The 26,097-nt window shown below is 43.8% G+C and overlaps 1 protein-coding gene across 2 annotated transcripts in view; it reads right to left on the bottom strand.

Moving 5' to 3' along the window:
* LOC122382632 (nucleolysin TIAR-like) overlaps positions 1 to 24,952 on the bottom strand; it is a 202,901-nt gene extending 177,949 nt beyond the window's left edge. Inside the window, exons 1-3 of one of the 2 annotated variants that reach the window (XM_043368214.1) lie at positions 24,769 to 24,952; positions 22,300 to 22,396; positions 12,156 to 12,251 (exon numbers count right to left, since the gene is read on the bottom strand). In XM_043368214.1, coding sequence (XP_043224149.1) covers positions 12,156 to 12,251; positions 22,300 to 22,396; positions 24,769 to 24,794 — 219 coding nt within the window. In that variant the 5' untranslated portion in view covers positions 24,795 to 24,952. The remainder of the gene's footprint in view (positions 1 to 12,155; positions 12,252 to 22,299; positions 22,397 to 24,768) is intronic. The other variant, XM_043368213.1, reaches the window with a different exon arrangement.
* Positions 24,953 to 26,097: the final 1,145 nt, after the last annotated feature.

The raw sequence follows: 26,097 nt of genomic DNA, 5'->3' as shown, positions 1-26,097 counted from the left end.
GATGTCAAACCGTCGACCTCAAACCATTACTCTCAACTCTGCACCTAAGTAACAGAAGAAATTCCGCCGTAAGCTCAAGCATTCGTATCTGTCGAAAATCATAACTCATAGCCATATTCATAGATCGACTGCATGAATCAGTCGCCACCTTAAAACATTGCATTCCTTTCCAACCGTATTTACCTGTTCTATAATTGATTTCGACTTCGCAATTAATTCCTACAGCAATATTACCAATGATTTCGCAATGCAGCTTTTAGTGAGTACAGCACGAATCTAAACCCTTAATTCCACAAACGTTCCAACCTCAAATCGCACTTGACCACCGCCGATTATAATAAATCGAACGAACCAGTTTGACCAAAGACAAAGACATACTCAATGTTGTCACGCATCCTGTCATCAATTTCAGCGTTCGTGACACTGAGCTGCTTATTCAAATTTTAGGATCTCGCTCCCGGCCTAATCGTGAACTCCAACTGACAATAACGTATTTACTGGCGGCTCTGACATGACTCCGAAATTCAGATCCTAATATGCTACTAGGGTGTCTGGACCAATAAGTTCAAAGTAATTTAAGTTTTCCAATTCCAATTGAGAGTGCATTTTATGGCAACCGAAAATGTTTGGCAGTCGTCACGGCACGGCAACCGGGCAGAGGGGGGGGGGGTAAGGATTGGGATTGAGTAGACTTTTCAACAACACTCACATTCTGGAGTTTCTCTGCGCTTCCGCTTCTCAGTGTGGTCACAAGCGTCGGCTGCTGTCCTCGGTTCTGATCACTCGAACTGAAGAGGCTTCTCGCGGGTGACCCCGGACTGACGGCGGCTCCCAGATGGCGTCTCCGGCTCCAGCTGTGGACTGTGGCTCTCGGCTGCTCGACTGTGATTCCCCCTCTGGTTGGGTGGCGCACCCTTTTATAGTTGGGGGGGGGGGAGGGGTGACTGCCACGCCCTTGCGACGTCATCTTCCTCTGCCTTCTTCTGGTGGGTGGGGCCGTAAGATGGCGCCCTCTGTCCTGTTTAGTCACCTTGCTCCTCTGTGCCTGCAATTTTTGGCCGTCGAATCGTCTTCGTGTTGAGTGCTTATCATTTTAGTAATCGCTGGCATAAAACAATCCCCGAAAGGTTTGTGATTTTCGAGTTTTAATTTTGATTCTTCAATTTTCATTTTATTCAAACTTTTGTTTCCTTCCGTTTCGTCTGCCGCCAACGCCCCTGTGACGTCACTCTTGCTCCGCCCACCGTACCGGGGCGGGGCCGTAAGTCAGCGCCTTCTTCCTCTGCGGAGATATCTGGAACTACCTCATGAGGCCATTGTGAGGTCGGTCACCCGGCTGTTTTGCCAGGTTCACTCACCCTGGGTTGCTGTGCCCGACAAAGGAGGCTGTGTGCTCCAGCCGGCATCCATCCTTGACACTGCTCCATGATCTGTTGACATATCTTACTGATCCAGCGTTATTTGAGGAGGCTCGGATCGCTCATCCTGCGGTAGCTGTCTCCATAGGCGAGCGTCGTAATGAGAGTTTAACGGCTGCCCATTGCGAAGACCTCTGGAACTACAGCGTTTTTGCTTGCCGTAGGATCTTTCTGGTTTTGCCATTCCCTCCGTGGGACTCAGCGCGGCGCAGCTGTTGTGGTACCTGACAGAGTACGTGACAAGTGACAGAGTACCTTAACGTGCTCGCTCGCCGCCGCCGCCGGCCGCAGTCCTGACGTAGCTTGTTGACTCAGCTGTGCCTCAGCGGTTCGTACTGATGTGACCGGCATCGTCTTCTCGCAGACGTGTCTACTGCGGGCTATTCTCACGGACAGTGCTCGTTGAGGGAGTTGGGGAAAAGTGCTGAATGGGGATGGCGGGCCTGGTGACTGGGGGGGGGGGGGGTAGTGAATAATGAGAGGGGAGGAGAGCGCAGCAGCAGCGCTCCGCTCAGCTGTGCGTCACCCGGTAGCAGCGACGGGTGTGTGAATGAAGGGCTAGGCCTGTGACCGGACTGCGAGGGGGGGGGACTGCCGGACCGAGCCGTGCCGAAAAGATATTACGTTAAATGTTCAAGATGTAGCGTGCTACATATACTGTATATGGTCTATGGTTTTGAACAATGGAGCAGGTTAGACGTTTCATGATTGTTGCACCTACTTTTTGCAGGTACCTATTGGTGACAGAGAAGCTAGGCGCAGAGTTTGACGATAATGTTTCGGCAGACTCCCATATTTCATAAAGACACTTAGCGCTTCCATCACAAAAGTCCGCACCACTGTGACAGTTACATTGAGAGATTATGCATTGGTTCATATTTCCCGGTATCCCAACCACTTGGGAAGCATGCGAAAAAAAATGGCGCCGTTCCATTCATCTGTAGCGCTTATCGTGAACATACTCTGCGTAAACCGATAATGTTTTTGCGACGAGCCTCTCACGTCGCCGTCAATCAATTGTATCCTGGGGGGCAGAGAGCTAATAACATACTATTCCACGAACAGTTCGTACCGGCAGGCTGGCTGCAATCGCCGTGGCAATAGGGCGCTTCCAAGTAGGTATTCCATGAAATAGGTACATATTGATGTGCGCTTGTGTCCTATCAAGCTTAATCATCAAATAGATAAAAGGTGGTTAACTGTTACCGGGCGTTTGTAATGCATCAAAACCACCTCGTTACTAACGGTCTTAGTGTGAATCAGAAAAAAAAATGGTGCATACTAAGCTCTACGCGTAAAGCGGCACTACCACACGCGTAGGTGCATAAATAACCAGTATAGCGCCTTATGGGGCGACTAACGGAGCGAGAGAGAGGGTGGGCCTTGCACGTGCGAAATTGCGAGGGGGTACCTCCAACTGACTTGTGCACGGCACCCTACTAACCGGTCTCTAGCGATTAGAGGTGTCAATTTCAGAAATTTCTTGTCCGATGTCCGTCCAATGTCCAAAATCCTAGCTCACTTTTGTCCGAAAAATGTCCAAGGCATGGATTTGTCCGAAAACTGTCCGAAAGCTGGATATGGAAAGAGAGGATGGGGGAACTGATCTATATTAGGTATATGTTATTATGTACAGGGACCCGCAGTTGCTTCTGTACACACTAGTATTTCAGCGTATTCTTTGCCTGTGACACCGTTGGAGGCGAATTGGGAAATAATTGTGTGCTTATTAAAACCACCATCTGAAGGGCTTTATACTGATGTGCTGCTCTCCTAATTCAGTGAACTTTTTATGGCTATATCAGCAAAACATTGTTTTCAGCGCTTTTTCCTGCCCCATTCCTTCTGAAACCTGGAACCGCTTATTCCATTTACTCCTGCCATCTGACGATGGTCGTGCTGACTACTAGTTCCGGCGCTAGTTACTGCTCCAGTTTTGCACCCGGCACAAACTCAGGCGGCACCGGGCCGTGGCTCGACCATGGGGAGGGTCGGACCGAGCCGACTGCCTGGGGCGCGGTTAGATCGGACGCCCTGCTGGGGAAGGGGACGGGAGTGAGGGGGAGTGGAGGAGGTGGTCACGTGGTCCGTCCAAGCTCGCAGACGACCTGACCTGTCCTGCGCCCAGCCATGCATGTTCCGTGATCCAAAATGGCACGAGAGCTGTGGAATGCCTGGAGGAGACGCTTCGAAAGCGAACTTCAGCAGCACTAATTTACCATATTCTGTGGAGATAAATTAATATTATCTTAATGCAGAAAAATTGTATGCCCAAGCTGTATAAGCTGTATCTTTTTAAAAGTTGTAAATATAAATATTTTAGGGACTTATAGGTTTCGTATACACAGTGAATTGTGCTACAATAAGCCGTTTCGCTGTTATGGTTACTAACTGAAGAGTTATCCTTTTTTCTCACAGGGAATGACAATACAATAACAATACGAATAAAACCAGACGTTTCGCACAAAAAAGTGCCTCCGTCAGTGGCAAGAAATAAGTAATTAGGCATACATGTTTTCTTTCGATAACATCGATGAAGTAGTTATCTTTATGTTTTTTAAAGATATATCTTCAGCAGTTTTTTTAAGCACATCATGGAAGCTTATAAAAATTTGTGTATTTTATCGGCAACCCGGCTGGCCAGACCGAGACGGTGCCGCATTTAGTTCTCATCGATGTTAAACCTATACACTCGTTTTTCTCCACTGACGAAGGCACGTTGTTGTCCGAAACGTTTGGTTTTATTCGCATTGTTTTTTATATTGCCATTGTCCGTGAGAAAAACATACTCATATGGACTGGTCTCAGTTCATATAGAAATTGTTGCACATTCATCAACACAGATAAAATGAATATTAGCCCTCACCAGTCACCACACATAGAAGTAGAGGTAAGTAGACCGCGCCCGCTGTTTTACACCAATAAATCGCGGCAAAGCGAAGGATTGCGACGATTCTTTGGTGCCCTGGAGTTAATCAATTTTACAACTTCCCGGAAAATTAAATAGCCCTTATCATTTTTGCATCTTGTCTGAGAATTTTAAATCCCTGAACCAAATTACCTTTAACCTGTGATTATTTTTCTCAAGATCATGTCAGGCCAGAATAGCAATTGAAAGTCAGCGCACATCTTCTGTGTGTTTCCATAGTCGTTTCGTGATTAGCAACGTGACAACATGTGAAATATACTATCTAATGTTTGTCTCATTAATTGTTGTGGGTGCCAAGGCCACGTGAAACTCAGGTTAAGGTCATTTACTTGAAATGATCTCGGTTAACTTCCTTAAATTTACACCTTTTTACTGTGGTTTTTAGAAAGTGTTGGTTTGAAATTTAGCACCCATTTTAGCATTTGAAAACTAGGCATACTTAGGTATTAGTTATAGTGCCTATGCAATAAGTTGCAAGGCTGTAAGTGCTGGTTAACATTCTATATAGCCGGCAAAACGCCTAATGGGCGATCTGGCGTGACCCGTCCTACCCCAAATGCTTTGATCATACATCATCTTTGATCAAAGCAAGTGCAAATTCGGAGTCAGAAGCAAGCCAAGTCCCAGCAAACTTCACTTGTAGAAATTCTAGCAGGACCCAATTTTCCGTGCTTTTGGGTTATTAACCTGATCTGGGAGGTCAACCAGTGACCTAGGATCTCAGCATTGACCAGGACATAAAAATAATTGGCTTTTTCTCGTCAGCGATGACCAGGACCCTCAAATCATCGGATTTCTCTCGTCACGAGCAGCACGCTCTTTTTTATTTTTCAGCGAAGCTCTGGCTCTTTTTATCAAGGGCCGAATGGCTGAGGGTTTCTACGCCCCTCCGCTACATGTAAGACGCTGAAAAGAAATGCCTAAATAAGTGAGGGTTAAATATCGATTGCTTTTTAAGTGCCTAAGCCCGAAACACTTTAATTTACTTCGATAGCAGTTTTTAAGACCAACGAGCTCGAATAATATAACTTCTTGAACAATGTAAGCACCACATAAAATGAATCGTGAGAGAAGCGTCTCAATGAGACTATGAGACTTAAATAAAAAACGGCATAGATTAGAAACTGCACCTAACTTGCACTGACCTTTTCGTTGCAGACTGGTAGATTAAATTTTAGGATTGATTTCAGCTGATGCTCAAATGGAGCTATTCATTCGTTCATTCATGCGACCATCTAATTCCATTCATAAAAGAAGCCAGTGACAAAATTGTTCATTTTAGATAAGTGTGAAATACAAACTCAATAAAAGTTTAATGATACGGCAAATTTGACAGCTTTTATAATGAACAGACAAATAACTTTAACGAATCAAGGTTGCGAGCCCCAAATAGGGGAGAGTGAGGTATAGATGAGCCAAGGGGCAAGTTTAGCCACCCCATGTTTCTCAGCTCCTATGGCGCTGATTGACTTGAGCTTCCATGTGCCGTTCGCTTACGATGCTGCAGTCTTTCACGTGAGACGGCAACGTTCTCACGCTCAGCACCCGGTAACATGTGGTATCGCCCCTGATAACTAAGACATGTTTTGTCTTTGAAAAGAGATGGTTGTTATCTGCGGTGCATGTTTATTTTCCTTAGCGGGTGTCATTAATCGAAAATGGCCACGGGTGGGGCAAGATGAGCCATTTTCACCTGAGGGAAGATGAGCCGGATAAGCCATTGTTGTCTCCGCTGTCGAAAACCAAACTGAGCTGCGCTTGTTTCTGCTGAATAAAAATGGTAGGAAATTTTTTGTAAGTGATTTGCAGATTATCTGAAGGATAAAATGATTTCTTCCGTGATAGAAAACTTGACGAGTTATTGGAAGGCTTAAAACAGTCACTTTTTGATGGAGGAAAAAAAAACTTTCCCATAAGTATGTATGCCATGGAGTAAATAAAAGAGCCCACTCTTCGCCGCGCCCGGGAAAAGAAGAGGTTCGCTTTTTCTTGCGCTTTTTCCATCCATGCTCAACTTTCCCCACGACGTGTCTCAACTTACCCCGCCCATGGGGTAAGATGAGCAACGTGCAAGATGATTTTTGACGTAGCCTTTCAGTACAAAAATAAGCGGTATGAAACATTTCTGGCCACCATTACATGCGCAAATCACCACTCTGTCCGTCCAACCCGTAAACGCAGAAAAATGATCAGTAAGTTAGCCTGTAGCTTACGAAAAACAAAAGCGGCTCAACTTACCTCATTCTTCCCTACGTTACACAATTGAGGGCATTTTTTTAGGCCATCACAGTATTTGTCAACAATTGTTGTTTGGGGGGGGGGGGGGGGCTGGGGAGGGTGGTTACTAGCTCATAAACTGTCCCCCCCCCAAATAAAAGAAAACGAAACCGATAATTCGCGAAAACAACTATTGAGCTCGAACCAAGGTGACGAATCGATTTATAGGTATGCAGGATGACTAACGATGCCACTTTTTGACTTCTTGTGTCAAATAAATTCCATTATCTGGATAGCACGTCAACATTCTATTTGACATTTTACAACAAACGTATACTATTTGGCGCGACTAGCCTCATAAATGTTCTGAAACTAAAACCGTTTCTTCGCAATTAACTTGGACCACGTCATCCCAGCTCATGCACGACAAAAATAAAATAATGCTTCAGGATCACTGGCCTGAATTCGAATGCTTAAAGTTTACTCAAAACCGGTGTGGCTGAGGCACTCTTCGCTACATCTCGTGACGGCCACCATTGTGCTGCATTTTTCGGTAAGCTATAAGTTAATAAGGAAAGGATTGCTGAGTAGGTTGAAAATAGCCCCCCTCCACCCCCCTCCTTCTTCTGGAAACATAAGTAATCGAAAGATCTGGCGATGGTTTATCCACCTCTTCTGCCGCCGCGCTGCGAGGCCTCGATTCGTTCGGTATGTGGCTTCCTGAGCGGTCCTCCCCGGAGGCAAGGTGAAAGGTCATGGGCTGTATCAGAAATTTATACGTTGCTGAATATGTTTTATAGTTCTTCCAAGGCCTTGGACACCGTTTTATTATATCGGATAAACATTGCACTTTCTTGTCAATCAATACATTTAAAGAAAACTTGATCATAATCTTATACTGCGGCAATTGTAGTTCTGCTTACGGTTGCCTCTTTATGATACCACCACCTCCACCACCACCTCCACTGCGCTGGAGCTCAGGCGTTCTACCCCTCCCCGCTACGGACCGGCCCTCGGGCTAGGTGTGTTAGTACTGAGCGCAAACCTGTAGTAGTCACGTGACTTTCATTCACGTAGCGGGAACGGAAGCTATAGGCGATACCAAGGACGGGCACTGGGGAGGCAACCGGCGCGGAAAAATAGCACGATTGTAGTTTTGGAAGAATATCTGTTGCGGTAAGAGGAATTATACAAAACATACGTGCTGGGAGCAAACATGTGTTATTCCTTTATGCTTTGCGCTACATTTCCTTTCTCCAGTGGCCAGCACTTAGCAAATAATAGCGCAATTCTAAATTGGTAATATATGTGTACAGTAGCAACTGCGGGTCCCTGTACCACATGATAACTAGATAACAGATATCCGCCATCGGGTTTTGAGAGCAAAATATTGCCAACTAAAAATGTTGAAGCAATATCATATGGAGTAGGGAATGGGCATTTGGGCAAAAGGCCTAATCTGATATACAACACAAACACAGCATATTGAGACAAGCCTATTCTGCTTCAAAATGTGCTACAGCCTACAACTGAAGCTGAGTAAGCAGGAATAATGCAAAACATTGCCTTATCCCTCAAACTTGCATTCTCAAATATTGACTTTTTGCCGCATCCCTTAGACACTAAGCCACTTGATGATGAATTAATGCAGCAATAATGCAAGAAGCTAGTCACTTACAATAATGCATTCTTCATCTTATATCACACTGGCTGACATGTAAAGTAGAACACTTCTTGCAAAAGCAAAGTAGTTCAAGTTCATGTAAGAAGAAACTGCTCTTCACTGAGCCACACATCTCTGAATATCGAAACAAAATAAGCGATCACAAAAATAAAAATACTTGCTATGATTTAACACAAATCCACTGAAATTCACAAGCAAAAAGAAGTTGTAATCCTTGGTAGAATGGAAAACACATTTCATGCTACCATTCTCGGTAGAATGGAACATGGTATACGGCTTTGAGTCGATGATGTAAAAGTAAATCAATAATATGACGTCATTATCAGATAATTTGTCCTATTGAAGTGCGTTAACCATAAGTTGTTTAATTCTAGTTCAATATGCATTGCAAAATATTATAGTTTTTTAAAATTATTTATCAGTTGTTTTTTCTTTTCTTTTTGTCAATTCATCAGTTCGTCTCGTTTCTTTAGAAGAACTACCATATGCGTTGTTAAATAAGGCGTCACTACCCTGGTCCCCAATTCCACTACCCGCCCCCGGTCTCTGGTCCCCAAAGTGCTTTCAAAATGTATTTGGTTACAAAATAATTCCGCGCTTTTGGCGCGCTATTTCAGAAAAAACTGCAACATAACGTGCCAAAACACGACGGCACAAAAACAACGTGCTATGGTAAAAAAAAAAATGCTGCCGTAAACTGAAATAAGACTTATTTCTAGACAGTCACGGGGAGGCGCCCCCATGCCCTTAAAAAGGCGCCCCTGACAGCGTTGCCCCCCCAACGAAAACCAAAAAGTTACGCCCCTGATTTCATGCTACCATTCTCGGTAGAATGGAACATGGTATCCGGCTTTGAGTCGATGATGTAAAAGTAAATCAATAATATGACGTCATTATCAGATAATTTGTCCTATTGAAGTGCATTAACCATAAGTTGTTTAATTCTAGTTCAATATGCATTGCAAAATATTATAGTTTTTTGAAAATTATTTAATTGTTAAGCAGACTGACTGTATTTATTATCTTAAACGTCATTTTTTTGTCTCCTCTGATTGTAATGCGGGGGCCATCTTTCCTTGGGTGACATTTATGACGCTCTCGCCGCATTTCATCATCTTTTGGTAACAGTTTATTTGGATAGGCTATCGGCATACTTTGCAGCATTGTATTCGATATTTCGGCACGGATATTTTTGGGGGGAAGGGGTGGAAGAGGATGATTTATGATAGGAAGTTCTAGGTAAGACTCTTGTGCTTCTTGGCACACCTTGATATTTGCAATTTTCAGCCTCTTTTCTGTTAACTTTAAAGTGAGGCAAATCTATTTTTGGGTTTCCTCCTTTACTGCTTTGGTGTCTAGTGCTTCCCACAGGTCAATGATTGTGCATCATATTCATACCTATTACTTGTGTTATCTAATGATGGACTTGCTGACAACAATGTCACCTATTGGCTATTGCCATTCATAAACACATTTTCAAATTTAGAGTTGAAAGTTGGCACAGTATAGGTCGGTATATATTTGACTCAGAGCTACCTGCTACATGCAATTATGTTTATGTTCAACCTGCACTATAATTATGAATGATGTGTGAACCACCTATCCCCTGCCAATTTTGATGACATGTTTTGCAATTTGCTTGATAATGGAAATAAGTTTGAACTTAAAGTTATTTAAGAAATTTGTAATTTTCAACTAGTTTTCCGAATATGTCCGATGTGTTTGTCACTTGTCCGTCCGATTTCCGAATCGGAATTCGGAAATTTTCGGAATTCCAAAATTTTCGGTTCCGATTGACACCTCTACTAGCGATGTGCCGAATTTGAGCACAATCGGCCCAGCCGTTCTCGAGATCTGGAAGCGGCACCCTGCACGTGCGCACGTGCAAAATGGGTCCCAACTGACTTGTGCATGGCACCCTACTAACTGCTCCGTAACCGTGTACCAAATTTGAGCGCAATCGGTCCAGCCGTTCTCGAGATCTGGAATCGACCCCTGCACGTGCGCACGTGCAGCAGCACCCCAACTCTGGCACATGGATATGCATTGCCTAGTGGGTGCCTACCTACATGCCAACTTTCAGCGCAATCGGCCAAGTAGTTACCGAGATATTGCAACAATTACAAAAGTGACACCTCTTCGTTTTGCACGTGGCACGTGCATAAGGGGTCACCTACATGCATCGGGAATAGTCCAATACTTGGTAGAAGGAATGAAGCTACCCTACAAAAATTACCGCGTGTAAATCGGTCAAGTGGTTGCTGAGATATAAGCCTCGCAAAAGCGTGACCACGGCCGGCCGGCCGGCCGCTCATACTCAGAAATTTCCGTTAATCTAAGGAAAGACTACGCTCGCTTCGCTCGCTCCGTAACTAGCATACCTATGTTGTTTTCCCCTGGCAGCAGCACGTCACACGGCGAAACGTGTAACAGATTTCGGTTATTCCTGAGAGCGAGTTGTTTTATCTCGTGGTGGTGTGCATGAGTTTAGCACACAAAGCGAAATAACTGCTAAAAATACAGCTGCTAAATAATGTTGCCGAACCAAGTACCTTATTGTTCATCATCACAACAGGGGCTGAAGCTCCTCAGGGGTTTAAAATGTCTCATGTCTGTAAAACCCCACTTGATGATGGACAGCCCAGCTTTTCACCGGGTGAACAAAAAAGTTTGCACGCAAGTCAAAATGTGAGATTTAGTCCATCATGTGATAGCTCCCTGTTCACAGAGCTTAACATAGAGCTAAACTATGTTCCATGAGTTCGACTAATTCAGCAAGTCGCGCAGGACTGTTAGAATTCTCCAATTTAAAGGGACCCTCCCACCTTCAAAAAAGTTAATGAATTGGCATGAAAGTGATGTCGCTCGGTTCAGAAAGAGCAAAAACGAATATCTACCAAATTTCATCGAAAAATATTCACCGGTTTTCAAGATATTAGACTTTTACTTTTGTTTACTTTTTGGAATCTCCGCTGTTCCTAGCGACTTTATTTGAAAGTGCGGCATTTGTTGCGCGCTAAGCAGCATATACCACCGCGTGCTACAAAACGTTTTAGTCAAACATTTAAAAATCGTTAGATATCTGCGCTGACGTCACACATTCAGAGGGGTATTCCTATGCATTAGCCCCTCTGAATCAAAATGCTGCAATTTTGAAATTCAATATTTCCGATTTAAGGCATTTCTCTATGTTGTAAGTGCCGAAACCGGTAATTGTGAGCCAGGGACCCCATTTTGGCTATCTCAACTCAAATCTAATGTTAAGGTGGGAGGGTCCCTTTAACGGTGGGTTATTTCATAAGTTCACAGGATTTCTGTTTGGGGCACCTCACACGGGACCAGCCCCTTGTTCCTGTTCGCCCATACACCGCTAGCTCTAAACGAGTTACTGCGCCTCACGCCATTTCTGTAGCCAGATTTCAACCAACTGTCTGTTACGGCCTGTATGTTGTGCTCAGGAGACAGGTCCCGACCGATCTCCAGTCCACCCAGTGTCTTGTTTCTGGTCGAGAACACGCTAGCTAGTCGACCGCTTCTCTGTTCATGTTATGCAACTGGCCTCTGGGAGGCACTCACCTACCTAGGAGCTGCGCGGTGGTAGCGCCACCTACGTACCCACCGCCGCCGTCGCCCGACGGCGACGGCGCTACGGCGAGTGTGCGGCCGTCGCCGCCTCCGGCGCGGGATCCACCTAAATCGGCGGCCCAGTGTCGCTCCGTACTGATTAAGCCGGCACTTAAGCAGCGGGAGTTGTACTGAAGTAATGTACAATCGCTGCGTCCACAATGCCGTCAGCACGGCGAGTTCGGTGGGTTCCGTTGTGCCCGTCCCACCCGTACCAGCCGTCACCTCCCGGCGGCCGCCCGCCCCGACCCACAGCGCGACGCAGCATGCCGCTCGGACCCACCTTGTCGAACAGCTTGCGCCTGTTCATCGTGTTGATGGCCATCTCCGCCGTGGACGGGTCGCCGAACTCAACGAAGCAGTACGGGTCGGAGGCGCTCTGAAAGCAGACGGCGTGGTGTGCCCGTCACTGGACCCAGACGCCCCCCCCCCCCCCCCCTCCTCGCAGTCTCCCCTACCACTGCACTGCACACTGCACAGTGAACACAGGGACAAGACCAGGCCCAACATACTCGTACGGACCTACAGGCCTCGAGAACACTATTCAAGGCAATACTGTAACATCTGATTGACAAGTGAAGTGTGCTGCAAGCTTTCCCGTGCCAGTACCTGCATGTAATTGAAATCGCTAGCCCATGTGTGATAACCTATGTGTGTAAAATTGCGACGGCTGGTGCAAGTGTGGTGAATAAATAACGTAACTGAAACGGCATATGAATTACTTCCATGGCTTTAACATTTAGTTTGTTAAGGAATCCGGGCTATTTGGGAGTTTGCGTCCATTATCCATTTTGGAATGGATCGTTGAAAGACGGCGAGCATGAGTAAAAAAAAAAACGCACAGCTTGGTGGTTTCGATTTTAGGGCATCCAATGGCGGCAATGATCGGTGACGACGGACACCACATCACTGCAACATTCAACAAAAAGGCGTGGCGAGAGGAAGAATCGTGACTAACCGATACCGTACTATACTCGCCTCCAACAGCCCACACACTGGCCCGTATACCGGTCAACTTTGACACTATAACTCCTAAAAGCACAACTCCCTGACAGTGAATGACCTCGCTTGCCAAGTCACGCCATTCTGAACCGCCCGGCTCATCCAAATTCACGCCATCACATTGATGCAGGTCGCCCGGTGTACTAGGTTCCGCGTGATATTGGAACTGACCCCGGGCATCGCATAGGCTCTGGCTCCGTGGCATGCATAAGTCGATGCAAGAGGCTCGCGAGAATACACTGGAGTGGCTCCACGAGACACAGTGGACCACCTTATACACAAATCGAAAGTTACCCGTGAATCAATTATTGTTAACCTTCCAGGCGGTGGGGAGGGGCATTTTTTGCCCCCCACCCCCTTTAGTTTTTTTTCGATATATCTCGAGAACCGCTGCGCCGATCGTCACCAAACTTTCAGCACCCTCCCGGGAGTAGCCAGCGCACATGGTGACCAAACATTTTTCCAAAGGCTATGATAGGTTGGCCGCTAATGACGTCAGAGTGATGTCATTTTTGCCATTTTCGACCCAAAAAAGGTTTCGCGGAAAGAGCTCTCAGGCCTACAGCTTTAGAGATACAGAAAAATGTTTCAGACATAAAAGGTGTGGAATCAAGAGGGCTACAAAACTGCTATTTCGGTTTTTCGATTTTTTTTATTTTGACCCCCAAAAATAAAAAATATATTTTTTGAATATAATAGCCTAAAAATCCAAAAAGTTTTTTGAATTTCGAAAAAACCGGAATATATGTGATATTCCCTACTACCTTCTATCTACATACCAAATTTGAGATCAATACCTCTTTTTTTGACCAAGTTATAGCGAAAAAACTGTTCAAAATTGATGACGTCAAATTTTCAACCTCAATTTATAGCAATTCTAGACCTCGTAGCGCAAAACAAAGACCACCATTAGACTCCCCGTGACGAGCTGCATCGAATCAATACCCATTTTATGCAACAATATCAACTTTGAAATTTGACCTTTTTTGACCTGACCTTGACCTGACCTCCCCCAGACAGTGACCTAAACCGTACCTGATGGTCTTATAACCAATACCATTGAGTTGGAAATGAAAAACTGGCCATAAAACATGCATCGCACAACCTTAGTAAAGTTGGGTTCATGTGGTGACCTTTGGTGACCTGACCTGTGACCTGACCTGGTATTTCGAAGCGTCTCGACGAGAGGAAACCGATCTTAGCAAGATAAACCGTCGTACCTTTCTTGAGTCAAAGGTAATTGAAGAAAAACATTTTTTAAACGGCTATTTTTCCAGTTTTTACCCTCTGGAGGCTAAATCTGTGGACACACTCCAGAAAGAGCGCTAAAATAGCTATCGGATGCGTTTTCCGAGGCGCTGTAGGGGAGAGAGGTCATATTGCGCCATGTTCTTAAATGCGCCACACCTTCCTCCTGTCCAAAATTCGATTCGAATGAATGCTCGAATGTGTGCATTTACTTCACCACCAATAACTCGCTCTTATTCCGGTCCACGGGGGCAGGTAAGGTGTCTCAGCTTTCTCGCAGACCATTTTTTGTGATTTCCTCTATTTTCTTATGTGAAAGTGTATTTCGACCTATGCTAGTGTCATGGTTTATCTTAGAGATAGTGATTCAACTAATAATCATTGTTAATTGCTCGTTTAATGGTAGTTTTGAAAGTTTATCACCACCGTGGCTTCGCTGTCCTCGCCATATTTGAAGTTCATGAAAAATGTGTTCCATTCGTAATTGCGCCCACCCTATTTGCGCCCTATTCTTCAACCCAGAGAAACAGCATCTGGTGGTTGGGACACATTTCATTGAACACTTTTATTATTAGAGCGCTCACCTTACCATTACCTTAGCCTTCACAGCATAAATGGTTAATGGGCTGACACGTTCAAATAGGCTACTTAGTTAGGTGGCAAACCGTTGTTTTTAATAGGGCGCTTTTACATGAGAGGCATGGGCGCTTTTTGATGGGGTAGTCCGTAAATGCGCCCTTTGCAGGTGTGTCGGAAAACTTTTCTCTTGTTAATTTTTATGGGTGTGATACAAATTAGGAGCTGTAATTTGATGCCAAAATAACTGAGGTACAATTTGAGATATCATTATGCATGACAGCTGGTCAACTTAAGCCGCAATAGGCCGATATCCTTAAGGTGGCGCAATATGACCTCTCTCCCCTAGCTTTCTTGGTTGCCGAATTATGCGCCGGTGTTTCCAAAAAAAAAAATGTTGAAATAGACAATATTTTATCTTTGATGACCTCTGGTGACCCGACCTTTGAATTCTGACCTAAAAAATGACCCAGCATATTATCCTCCTGATTTCGGACGTTTGGACGTTCCTGGGCCGCGTATCGCTACGTGGCCCAGGAGCCGATTAGAAGGGAGGTGAACACCCCCGGCCCGGCGAGGTTGGCGCCGAGCACCGGTCCGGCGTGGGTTACTGACCTGCCAGCCACATGTCAGAGCCTAAGATAGGAGTATACGATTCACCAGGACTGAAAGTGGTTAGGTTAACGTCCCTACAGCTAGAACCAAAGACCCAGTGCTCGGGCCCATTCCTTATCGAAAATCCATCGACTCCGCAGCCCTGGCACGAACACACCATTGTTTACCAGAAAAAGGTAAAGTACGTTTGCTGATAATACCAAAAATGGGAAGATTAGGTCACGAAAGAAGTTTTGGCTAGTGGCTGCTGCATGACAAGCTCCGTTTAGCGATAAAACGTCCGTCAGTCTATTAACTACTTCATTTCCAGCATCTGAAGTCATTCGCATACGGCATGACATTGTGACAAGCCCTGTTTAGCGATAAAACGCCTCGTCAGTCTATTTTATTCTCTACTTTGACTTTAAAGTACCTATCAGGTCATTTTCATTTAATGACCAGCATTTTAAAAACATAAACAGCAGTTTCAATAAAAGTGAAACTTAGAGTGAAGAAGGGTAAAAATTCATATCTTAAATACTTTATCTACACTATACTCACACGGGTGTCGTATATACATAGCCCTGTTAGGGCATGAACCCATCCATAATTACGAAATTTTAGCACCTTTTGGTAAGAATGGCCTTGATATCCTAAAATCAATCATTGCATCCCCACCAATAAAAAAGTGAGCCCGTGATAGCAAACATGGCCTACGAAGTACGCAGTTCGCAACACCAACCAAGGTGCCGATGCACTTATAATTTCAATACCAAAAGCAGCGTTTCAAATAGTTTCCTATATTGCCTGCCGAACACAATGAAGTCTGGCGTTGTTTCCCTATAGCCCGTGCGATGCACTAATCAATGCCACATTTATTAGACCTATAGTCGCTGCCATTTATCTACGGGAACTGTTCTCGCGTCATGTTATTGCTCTCATTTCTCACACTTACACCACATTTCCGAACCTCGCTATTTACATTTATTAGCAGAGCAATGCCTCACGGCGTAGCGTCCGATACGGCATTTCCGTAATGGATATACGCATAGTAGCCTGGTGGTTATAAATCAGCAGTGACCTATTGCGTAGGTCACACATCGTCAAGCACAGCAGCGCACGGATTATGTAACATACCACAGGTGAATCCCTACCAAATGAAGAAAGAAAAATGTTTACAAGCAGCCAAAAGAAAACACAATACAGTAAACAGTAGCGTCGGAACTTCAACATTGCAGAAGCGCAATAGTAACCACATAAATCGGTTCTATTGATATTTCCACCCGCGTATAACGTCTGATTTCTCAGCGAAGTTCTAAATTATCTGTATAATTTATTTAACTTTAAAGGGAATAGTTCACTTTCACGAAATTAGTTTTTTGGAATGGATTTATGATTTTTATGCTCAAAATGATCAGCAAAGAATATAAAACCTTTTTATAAAAAAAATTATTTTCTATATTTTAATATAGGAAGAACTCTTCAGTTTTAAAAGAGCGAAATGACCCCTGCAAGGCACACATCCCTGAAGTAAGGCACCTTTTTCGGGACCAGAAATGGAATATATTTGCCTAGGGTGATCGTTGGGCCGTAAAAGCTCCTGATTTGTGCTTGTCTCAGCTCAAGCTACGGAACTGCTATTCCGGTTCAAAACCCCATGGTGAACTATTTCCTTTAAGACTATTTAAATAAAGTGGTAAAAATTTTTTGCTGATGAGATTTCGCATTGTTTACTTTTCAAGTAGGTATGGCTTGAGCTGGAAAGTAAGCACAACACTTTCGATTATTTTCTTAATAGCTTTTGACCTCGTTATGTAATTAGAGGTTATGAGGAGCCGAGAACAAGCAAGGTGCTCGGTCTCCACCCACATCCTCACACATTTGGTAGTTGGAGTTTACCGACGGCAGGGCGGCGGTTGAGTTGCGTTTAGATACAGAGTCAGGTTTGCTTTCACCAGGCAGAAATCAATCATGCATTTCATTTTCGATATGAACTGAAGACATAAGCGTATCCGCAAGCAGCGCACACAATGAACATGCACTGACGGATCCAGAAAAGTGGCTTTGGAAGCTGTGGGGGGCGTACTCTGTAAAAAAAAAGTTCTACAAATTCGAAAAAACTCGGAATCGCTTGCTTTTGCCGCTGTTGTGCAGTTTAAAGCAAACTTTACCAATACAGTTGCTAAGTTTCCGGTTCAGCGAGGAACATGACAAATATTCACCGAGTTCGGATCCTGTAGGAGAGAAAAATGTCCCAAATGCCCTCTCCTGGATCCGCCAGTGTATACATCTTCCTGAGGAGAGAAAAATCAACGCCGAAAACTTTCAAACCACGTTCACCTTAAATCCATCCACTTTAGCAGACTAGCTTCCAAGTACCTGAAAAAGATAACGTTCCACCAAACCCACTAAACACAATCTTGCAGTTGTAGATTTGCGACCTCAGGAGCTCTTAAAGTTTCTGTTAGTAGAGAGAAGCGAGGCAGGCATCCGCGCCTTTTTGGTGACACCACAGGCATCTTCGGCAGCGGGGTCACTGGCAGATAACTGCCGTGACCGACACGACTGATCTGACCATTCTCATCTTCGGACGAGAGCACCGGCGCCACCCATCGGCGGGCTCGGATCAGCGCTGTGTGGCATCCCGTTGTCTTGATAGCCCTCCACGCTGCGGCTCTTCTTCTTCAGCAGCACCATCGCTAACCATTAGTAAATCATTTCCAAATTGGCCCGGCCAATCAATGAATGAAAGTTTGGCCGCCCAAATATACTGGACGGTTCCTCAAGATGGACGGACGTATGCCAACACAACCAAAGCATCCTTGTACAATGTAGATTATACATGTACATTGTACATTGTACATTGTACATACGATACACATAAGAATTAGGATCCAAACGCACACATCATACAATCGCAACTTCACGTTAAAAAGAAAAAGAAAATCTGATGGATCCCAACAAGATGGCTTTCACGGATCCACTTAAAATAGTTGGCCAACCAATAGCATAGATCATTAGGTAAAATATATGGCTATTCTGATTGAGAATGCATCGAGATACAGAGTCTATGCCATAATTCGATCGTTATCGATCACTGACAAGGTAGGTAAAAGAAGCTGCACTAAAACTAATTTCTATACATGGAATGAACCCGAGCCAGCCTTGCCTGCACTGGGCATTATGAGCTCATTTCAAAGCAAACCAGCATCCATATTGTCGGGAGGCTCTAAAACCACAATGACTAGTTACAATGAAGAAGATTGGATAATATTGAAATGAGCCGCGAGGCTAAGAAACGATCAGCCGACAAACGTTTAAACTTTGGCATCTACATAAATGCTCCCGTTTCTCGGGACCGCGCGATCAGATGGTAAGGGGTCGAGGACTGCGCAATGAGCTCTGCTTACCTTCAATCCAAGCCTTGGCTCGGTCAATCCGTCCATTCAAATTTTGAGTTATTTCTTTTTTGCAAACATCATTAACTACTTGATAAATGTGCTCATTAAAGAAGGGATGAACAAATAGAAAACAATGAATCAATAGAACGCATAATATGTCTTCAAAATACTTCAAAAACACTTCACACCTGAGAAACGAAGCAAGCCTGTATGTTTTATTTGGTGCCAGTCGTTGGACCAAATGAAATGACGCTCGGATGGTGGCATTACTTCATTGGGGTTTAAGAGCGCGTCAACTACAGGTCATTTATGTTGGTGGAATTGTAGTGAGACAAAACACAACAGCAAAAATGAGAAAGCACGCAATATGTAAATCTATGACGGCAAAACCAACATCAATCCGGTTCCTTGGAAACCAAAGACCGAGTCGTGTTTTCTTTGGAGATTCACTATGAAGCCATAATGTCGTGATTGTTTGGGAGCCAAAATGACTGATGCGTTCTACGTCGAATTTTCATTAACTCCCATCAGAGAGAAAAGTGAGTCCTATGGAAGCCATTGCGAGAGCGAGGTACCTGTTCGCTGGATCAACATTTCGCGGGATACATAACTGCAATTTCAAAGCAAAGGAGTTGTAGCAAGAACATGTTGAACCGTCAATGAGGAGTCCTAAGATTTAATTGGTCTTGGGTCATCAGAGTACAAACAAAGCGCGGTAATGTCAAATGTTCAATTTTAAGTCTGAAAGCAATATTTCTGTTGAGCTAGGGTAGTGGTTCATTTCATGGGGGTTCATTATGTGGGGCCAACCAAGGGGCGAACCTCAAGAAGCGACGGGCTGAAACCTTTAAACCTTTAAAATTAGCGCCCGCGCCCCACTGGGGGGGGGGCTGTTTATAGCCCCCCTCCCGTTTTTCTGCAATAACTTCCAAACCACTGACGTATCGACGCCAAACTTTCAGTAGGTACCTTTGGCTGCATCAATTTGACACCTTGTGTCAAAATTTGAACTTGGTAGCTACCATAGGTCGCCCGGAAATGACGTCAGAGTGACGTCATGATCGGCCGATTTCGACGCAAAACATTGAACCACGGCAATCGCTCCCAAGAGCTCAGTTTTTGAGACACCGTTTTTTGTTGAAAAATTAAACTTTAAAATTTGAACTTTTTTGACCTGAAAGTGACCTGACCTAAGCTAAATTCGACTCAAAATGACCTCGAATGACACAGACGACATCAAATTCGAAATATATGGCCTAAATGGACCATAAAACATGTGTCACGTGACCGACGCATGATATGATATTTCCGTGACCTGTGATGACCTGACCCTGACCTGAAAATCAAAGTACATGTTTGGTACCCTCAAGGTATCTAGGGCATCTGTTCACGAGTGTGTAAACCAAAAATGAGCCTGATCTGACTTGTAAGACGGCGGCCAGAGCCCAATGTGAACAAGCCGAAATGCTAATAATTTTTACTTTGACCTGACCTGTGACGTCATCGGTGACCTCGAGGTCAATGAAATTAGGTTTCGTTCGACAGTTTTTCCGGGGCTATCAGACGCCGTTTGAATTTTGACGATCGGCCCAGTAGTTTCGGAGGTAGGAGGGGGGCTATGGAGAGCCCCCCCCCCCTCAGTAGGGCGTGTTATACGCAGACCCCAGTGGGGCGCGGGTTAGGGAACATCATGTGGCCAAAAACACTTTGGCTTCGTACATTTTGTTATTTAAAGCTTAGATCTCCCCCAGTTAGGGCGAGGATACGAATGATCTAAGAACTAAGAAGCGATCAAATAAACATTACAGCTTTCCTAAAATACTGAATGAGAATCGGACATTCGGGAGAGGCGCAGATAGTGCGATCTGGAAGGTGCCGAAAACTGGAAACGACTGTGTGAGCCGAACCAACGCAGGCCTCCGGTCGCTCTGAAAGACCGGGCTATGCGGCGGCTAAGGGTACGCCTATCCCGGCGATCGGCCTCGAGTCAAACACCACCACTGAACACGAGGAATAGGAACCCTGACAAACCGGCAACGAGCTTAAACTAAGAGAGAAAATGTAAAATGTTACCGAGCCCGATGCACGCCAGAAGTCACTCCCAGGCGACGCCACTCCGGCATCTGTAGAGGAAAGTGAAGGTTCATTTAGCCCCTATGTGGAAGAAATCATAATGCTAATAAAAGGAGAGTAATATTGATTGGAAAACAACGGTAAGAATAAATGTTACATTAATCGGATTTACACGGCATAAGAACGTCACAATAAGGTAGCAACGGTTACTCAAGTTCTGATAAGGAATAATGTAAAACTGGCTTACCGATTTTGCTAGTCCGATGCGGAAGCTTTCCACGATAGACCACTGCGGCTTTGCGGTCAGCAAAACGGCAAAAAAAACAGCGAGGGCCGCACAGTGAAGGGCAGCATGCAGTGCCCTACTACGGACGTCAACCAAACAATGGATCGGCATGAGTGACAGCTTCAGACAGGGTAGGACTTGAAAGAGATTGGGATTGGGAAGTCGACACTCCAATACTAGTAGAACGCGGGTTATTGAAGCCAATAGATAAAATGTGAAAGCTTACCTGAATGAGATTATAATGTGTTTACTTATCCCCTCAGGGATAAGCACCAGCTGATTTGTAGGTTCGTCCAATCAGCCCCAGAATGTCTCTACAATTGGCTAAGTTCAAGATATTGGCTTTATGAATTAAACATCTATATCCATTTGAAGCAGCTAATGGGAATAGTTCCTAATGCTGTTCTTTTCAGTAAATGTCTTGATATCTTCTGCTGAGAAAAGCATCATTAATTTATAAGCATTGAAGAGTTGAACCGAACGGGATATACAGGGTAATATAATAATTGAAAAAGGTTCTTCCTTAAATGATAAATCTAGAAAAATATTGAAGCAACGTGTGCCAATTTACATAGCTTACAGTATAATTCTCAAGTTTAAGTTGTTATGGTCATCAGTTAGTTTGATGACCAGACCAAAAGCCACACTTTGGTGTTGATCCAGTTGGCAGTGGTATGTGATTAGGGGCACTCATACATGGTCTAATTTCCCAAAAGAAGTAAAAATATACCTTTTGCTGCATCCATTGGTCCACCATCCCATCAAAGAATAAAAAAGTACCTACTCTGGTAATTCGTCGCGTGTTTTCCGGCATCGCCAGCTCCATTGTTGCTCATAACACAGAGAAAAGTAAAAATAATACCTTGGTCTCGGATCCATCTGTAGACCCTTGCCAACACCATGCATGGCCTCAGTGTGTTAAAGACAATATAAGTGTACAGACCTGGCTGTATACTTTTTACCACACCAGACGAGTCTGTGAAAAAAGAGTGATGGTACTAAGAATTGAGCCCTCAGTGTCACACTAGTTCCCCAATTGTAGGTATGAGTATACTGACACAGAAATAAACACCAGCACACTGATCAACAGATGGATATTTGATATGTCTGCACTAAGCAAGTGGATACACTTATCTTGAAAGTGAGGGATGCCTGAGATAAGTACACTTGCTTTCAATAATTACCAACACATTTCAAAGCAGCACTGATGTTTTGCCTGCATTAAGGAAACAAAGACAAAATCTTACCTCAGCAATAATTTTGCAGCTCTTCACTTGACCTATGGTGCTGAAGAGTGCAATGACAAGATCCTCAGTGACAGCTGGATCCAGGTTTCCAACATAGCTGGAATAAGCCAGAATACCAAATCAATACATATGCTAATCAGAAGGTACCTAGTCTAATAGGTACAGCCAATGATGGTGTGCCAATTTATTTCAATAGGTATTGACATCTATTCACCACACACCTATATTTTATAAATAAAAACATTTTATGATGGTACACTGTTATCTACATTTCAAGGTAAAAATGAATATATTTATATCTTTCTACTGCCGATTTATAACAGACTTCTGCTTATAGTTTTGCTGTATTTGTATTTTCATTGTCAGCAATGCATGGTTATTTGAATCTTATAGTTTATGTTGTTATTGAACATCAAAAGCAAATGCTGACAGAAAGGGCAAATTTGTTAATCAGCTTATTCATACATGGTAGGTAAGGTAAATAAGGAACTTTAAGCATAGGAAATATAGTGATTGTCAATGAAAAATATTACTATCCTAAAGGCTGAGCTACAATATGCATGACCATCCAGGAAATTATGTGCGTGATCTGCAGTTCCATGATTGCGAGACTCCCTTGATATCAGTTTCTGCGATTTTCCAAGAGTTTCCGTGAATTATTGTATGTTGACGTAATAATAACAACTAATAAATGGTTTCACAACAAACACCTAAGTTTGCTGTCTTCTATACTATTTTATTGATAATTAGTTAATTTGTTAATAAAACATCAAAAACACATGAAAATTAAAAAAACAATTATTAATTACGTCACTTGGATTCATACTGTCCGCCACCAAGTGCGCCAACAACTGTCTCATATCACGCAATCTTGCAGATTCTGCAAAAAAGTTTGTAGCTCTGAGCTTTATATCGGTACCGTAAAATGGGGTGTTAAGGGACAGTTTTGAGGTGTTTTGTTATATAACTCAAGAAGGGTTGGGGATAGAAGCATCAACTTGTCAGCATTTTATGTGGAATTGGGTGCTTTACATGCCTGCTACATTTAAGTTTAAAAAATATGCGCATGCATATTATTTTTTATTATTTTTATCACTGTCCCTTAGCAGCCCAATGTGGGGTGTTAAGGGACACCTATATTATTCCAAGAAATAGTCATCAAATGCCCACAATTGGGGTGTGGAAGGGCACACAATTTATTTATTGAAATGTTTTGCATATTCTGTCACAAAACAAGTCAGGTTCATTAACCACTAGTGGCCTTTTTAGCCAATTACATATAATGCAAATTATGCTTCTGGAAAATGTGCTAATTATAAGGTAAACAGAACCAAAAAGTACCCTTCTGTCATCAACAAAAACCCATTTTGAAGCTAGTCACTTGTCATTATGTTGCCCTCTTTGTTTTGGCCTTTTTATGATGACATCACATTTACCTACATCAGTCTTCATTGACCCATCATTGTAAAAGAGAGTGTTAAGGGAGTTTTGAGGTGTTTTATAAGTTAAGACGTGTTAGAGATGAAAGCATGAGTTTGCCAGCATTTTATGTGGACTTTGGTGTTATCCATGCCTACTGAAAGAAAACTTTATGAAATTATATTTAGATATTAGTTTTTTTTTCTTCCCTGTCCTTTAGCACCCCACATCCACCTCAAAATATGCATGTGTGATGTGTCCATAAAAGAGGAAGAGGATGATGAATGAATGGGTGGATTTGTATAAATTTTTCAGGAAACATGTGGAATACATGTGACAATGCACCTATGCATTCATTTTACCTGTACTCCTACTAGTTTATGTGGTACACACAGAGTTTTGGAGATGTCTCAATTTTGTGAAAATGTAACATGATTTTCAAAACCATTTTTGAACCAGATCACTTGCATGAAAAACCATGCCATTTTGTCCTATAGTCAAGAACAAAACAGTGTCAACTACCACACTAAAGTTTTTACCTAACCATCTCAAATTAGGAACTTAACATGACACAAAGTTTTTCCCACGCAACTGTCCCTTATCACCCCACTGTCCCTTAACACCCCATTTTACGGTACGGAACATTCTGACCGTCCAGACTATCCGGCATTTCCTGTACTGAACGTCCGGGATTTCCTTGACTGAATCTGCGTGACCCCAGTGTAGCCGACCCTGTGTATTTCCTATCAGCTGAACTTGACCTGCATGCCGATTTTCTGCAAAACCCTCAAACTCGCAGATCACGGACGTAGGACCCCGCATTGTGTAGCTAGACCTTAATCCAGACCATAGAGCGAGTCAAATAACACAGAACCTAGCAACTTTTTAAATGTGACAAACCATCTGAAATCACTACCTCAATAACATATATTAATAAGAAACAGGCAGTGGCTAACGAATAATACATAGGTATTTTCTACACATCAAAAGTAAAATCACCAGCTTGAGCTACATCAACATCATGACATGATGATCGCAATCCAAACTTACAGCGTGCGTTTCGTAGCGTCGCACATAGTGGAAGGCAAAATGCTGTAACTTGAAAATTATTCAAATATCATAAGCAGCGTCAATTTCGACTCTGTCATAAAATCATTCAGCTATTCAATAAAAAAAAACATTCAAGATGCTTTTCCCCTGCATATCAACAAGAGGCGGGAACGTCGCGCCACAAACGCCGCCAACGCCGCCAAACCACAAAATAATTTCAAGGATTTGTATAAAAATAAAATATCTGTTATGAAACTGAATGTAAAGTGCATGTGACTATGCACTGTGACTATAAATAAAAAGATGTATAAATGTATGTATAATGTATACATGTTTATAAACAGTGGCGGATCCAAGGGGGGGGGGGGGGGTCACATGGGTCATGGCTCCCCCCCCCTTGAGGCCCGGGGGCCCAAAGACCTGCCAGGGGCACCACCGCCCTATCAGGGGTATCACAGTCCTGACAGGGGCACCACAGGACCGCCAGGGGCACCACCAGGGGTGTCGTTTTCCGAAAATGATTGGTAGTGCCCAAAGGCGGCGGCTGGCCATATATGACGGGGCTTACAAGGTAGGGTACCCCCAAATCTGCCTTTCTCATCGGATTTCGGCCACTTATTTTTCGCCCTGGTCATTGACAAGACTAACTGAAATCTAAAAAAAAAAAAACACAAAAAAAACTTTGGAAATCTGGGTCCACACCGGACGCCATGCACAAAACGTGCAGTTATATAGGCAATAGTGTCGGAGGAATGCACGCCATTCTGAAAGAGGCCCACATCGACTTAAAAGGACGGCTGTGCTGAAAGGGGACAGGAACAGCTTTGAGGGCCCAAGCCGACTAAAAAAGACGGCTGCGGGGCCAGGAACGGTTTTGAAGACCCACGCCAATTGAAGGGTTCGACAACTAACGAGGACTGGAAACACAACGATAGTTAGAAAGACCTGCTTGCCAAAATAAAAGGATGACAGTACGAGGGGCGTTCAGAAAGCTACGGGCCCGACCATGAAGGAGCAGAGAGATACAGCATCGACTCATTAGACCAAAAAGTTCATTTATTCAAATAAACACCGTTAAGACAAACACATTTCGCGCAGCGCTTCGCGAGAGCCCTCAAGGCCTCCATAACCAAGTGGGTTTTGGACCCATCCTGCACGTCCAAGACGGCTGATTTCGTCTCCCTGCTGTTAGCGAGGTTGCCGCTGCTAATTTTCTTATGTTGGGGAAGAGGTGGCAACCACTAACCAGAGTGTGCAAGGTTCGGAGAGAAAAAAGTGGATGCGACAACAACTCGAAGCTCATCGCTTCACTGTTCGTCATCCCGCCCA

The sequence above is a fragment of the Amphibalanus amphitrite genome, unplaced genomic scaffold (assembly GCF_019059575.1).
Source record: "Amphibalanus amphitrite isolate SeventyFive unplaced genomic scaffold, NRLGWU_Aamphi_draft 000144F_arrow, whole genome shotgun sequence".
Classification (NCBI taxonomy): domain Eukaryota; kingdom Metazoa; phylum Arthropoda; class Thecostraca; order Balanomorpha; family Balanidae; genus Amphibalanus; species Amphibalanus amphitrite.
The sequence above is the reverse complement of the archived record's forward strand: the minus strand, read 5'-3'. Positions and strand labels throughout refer to the sequence as shown.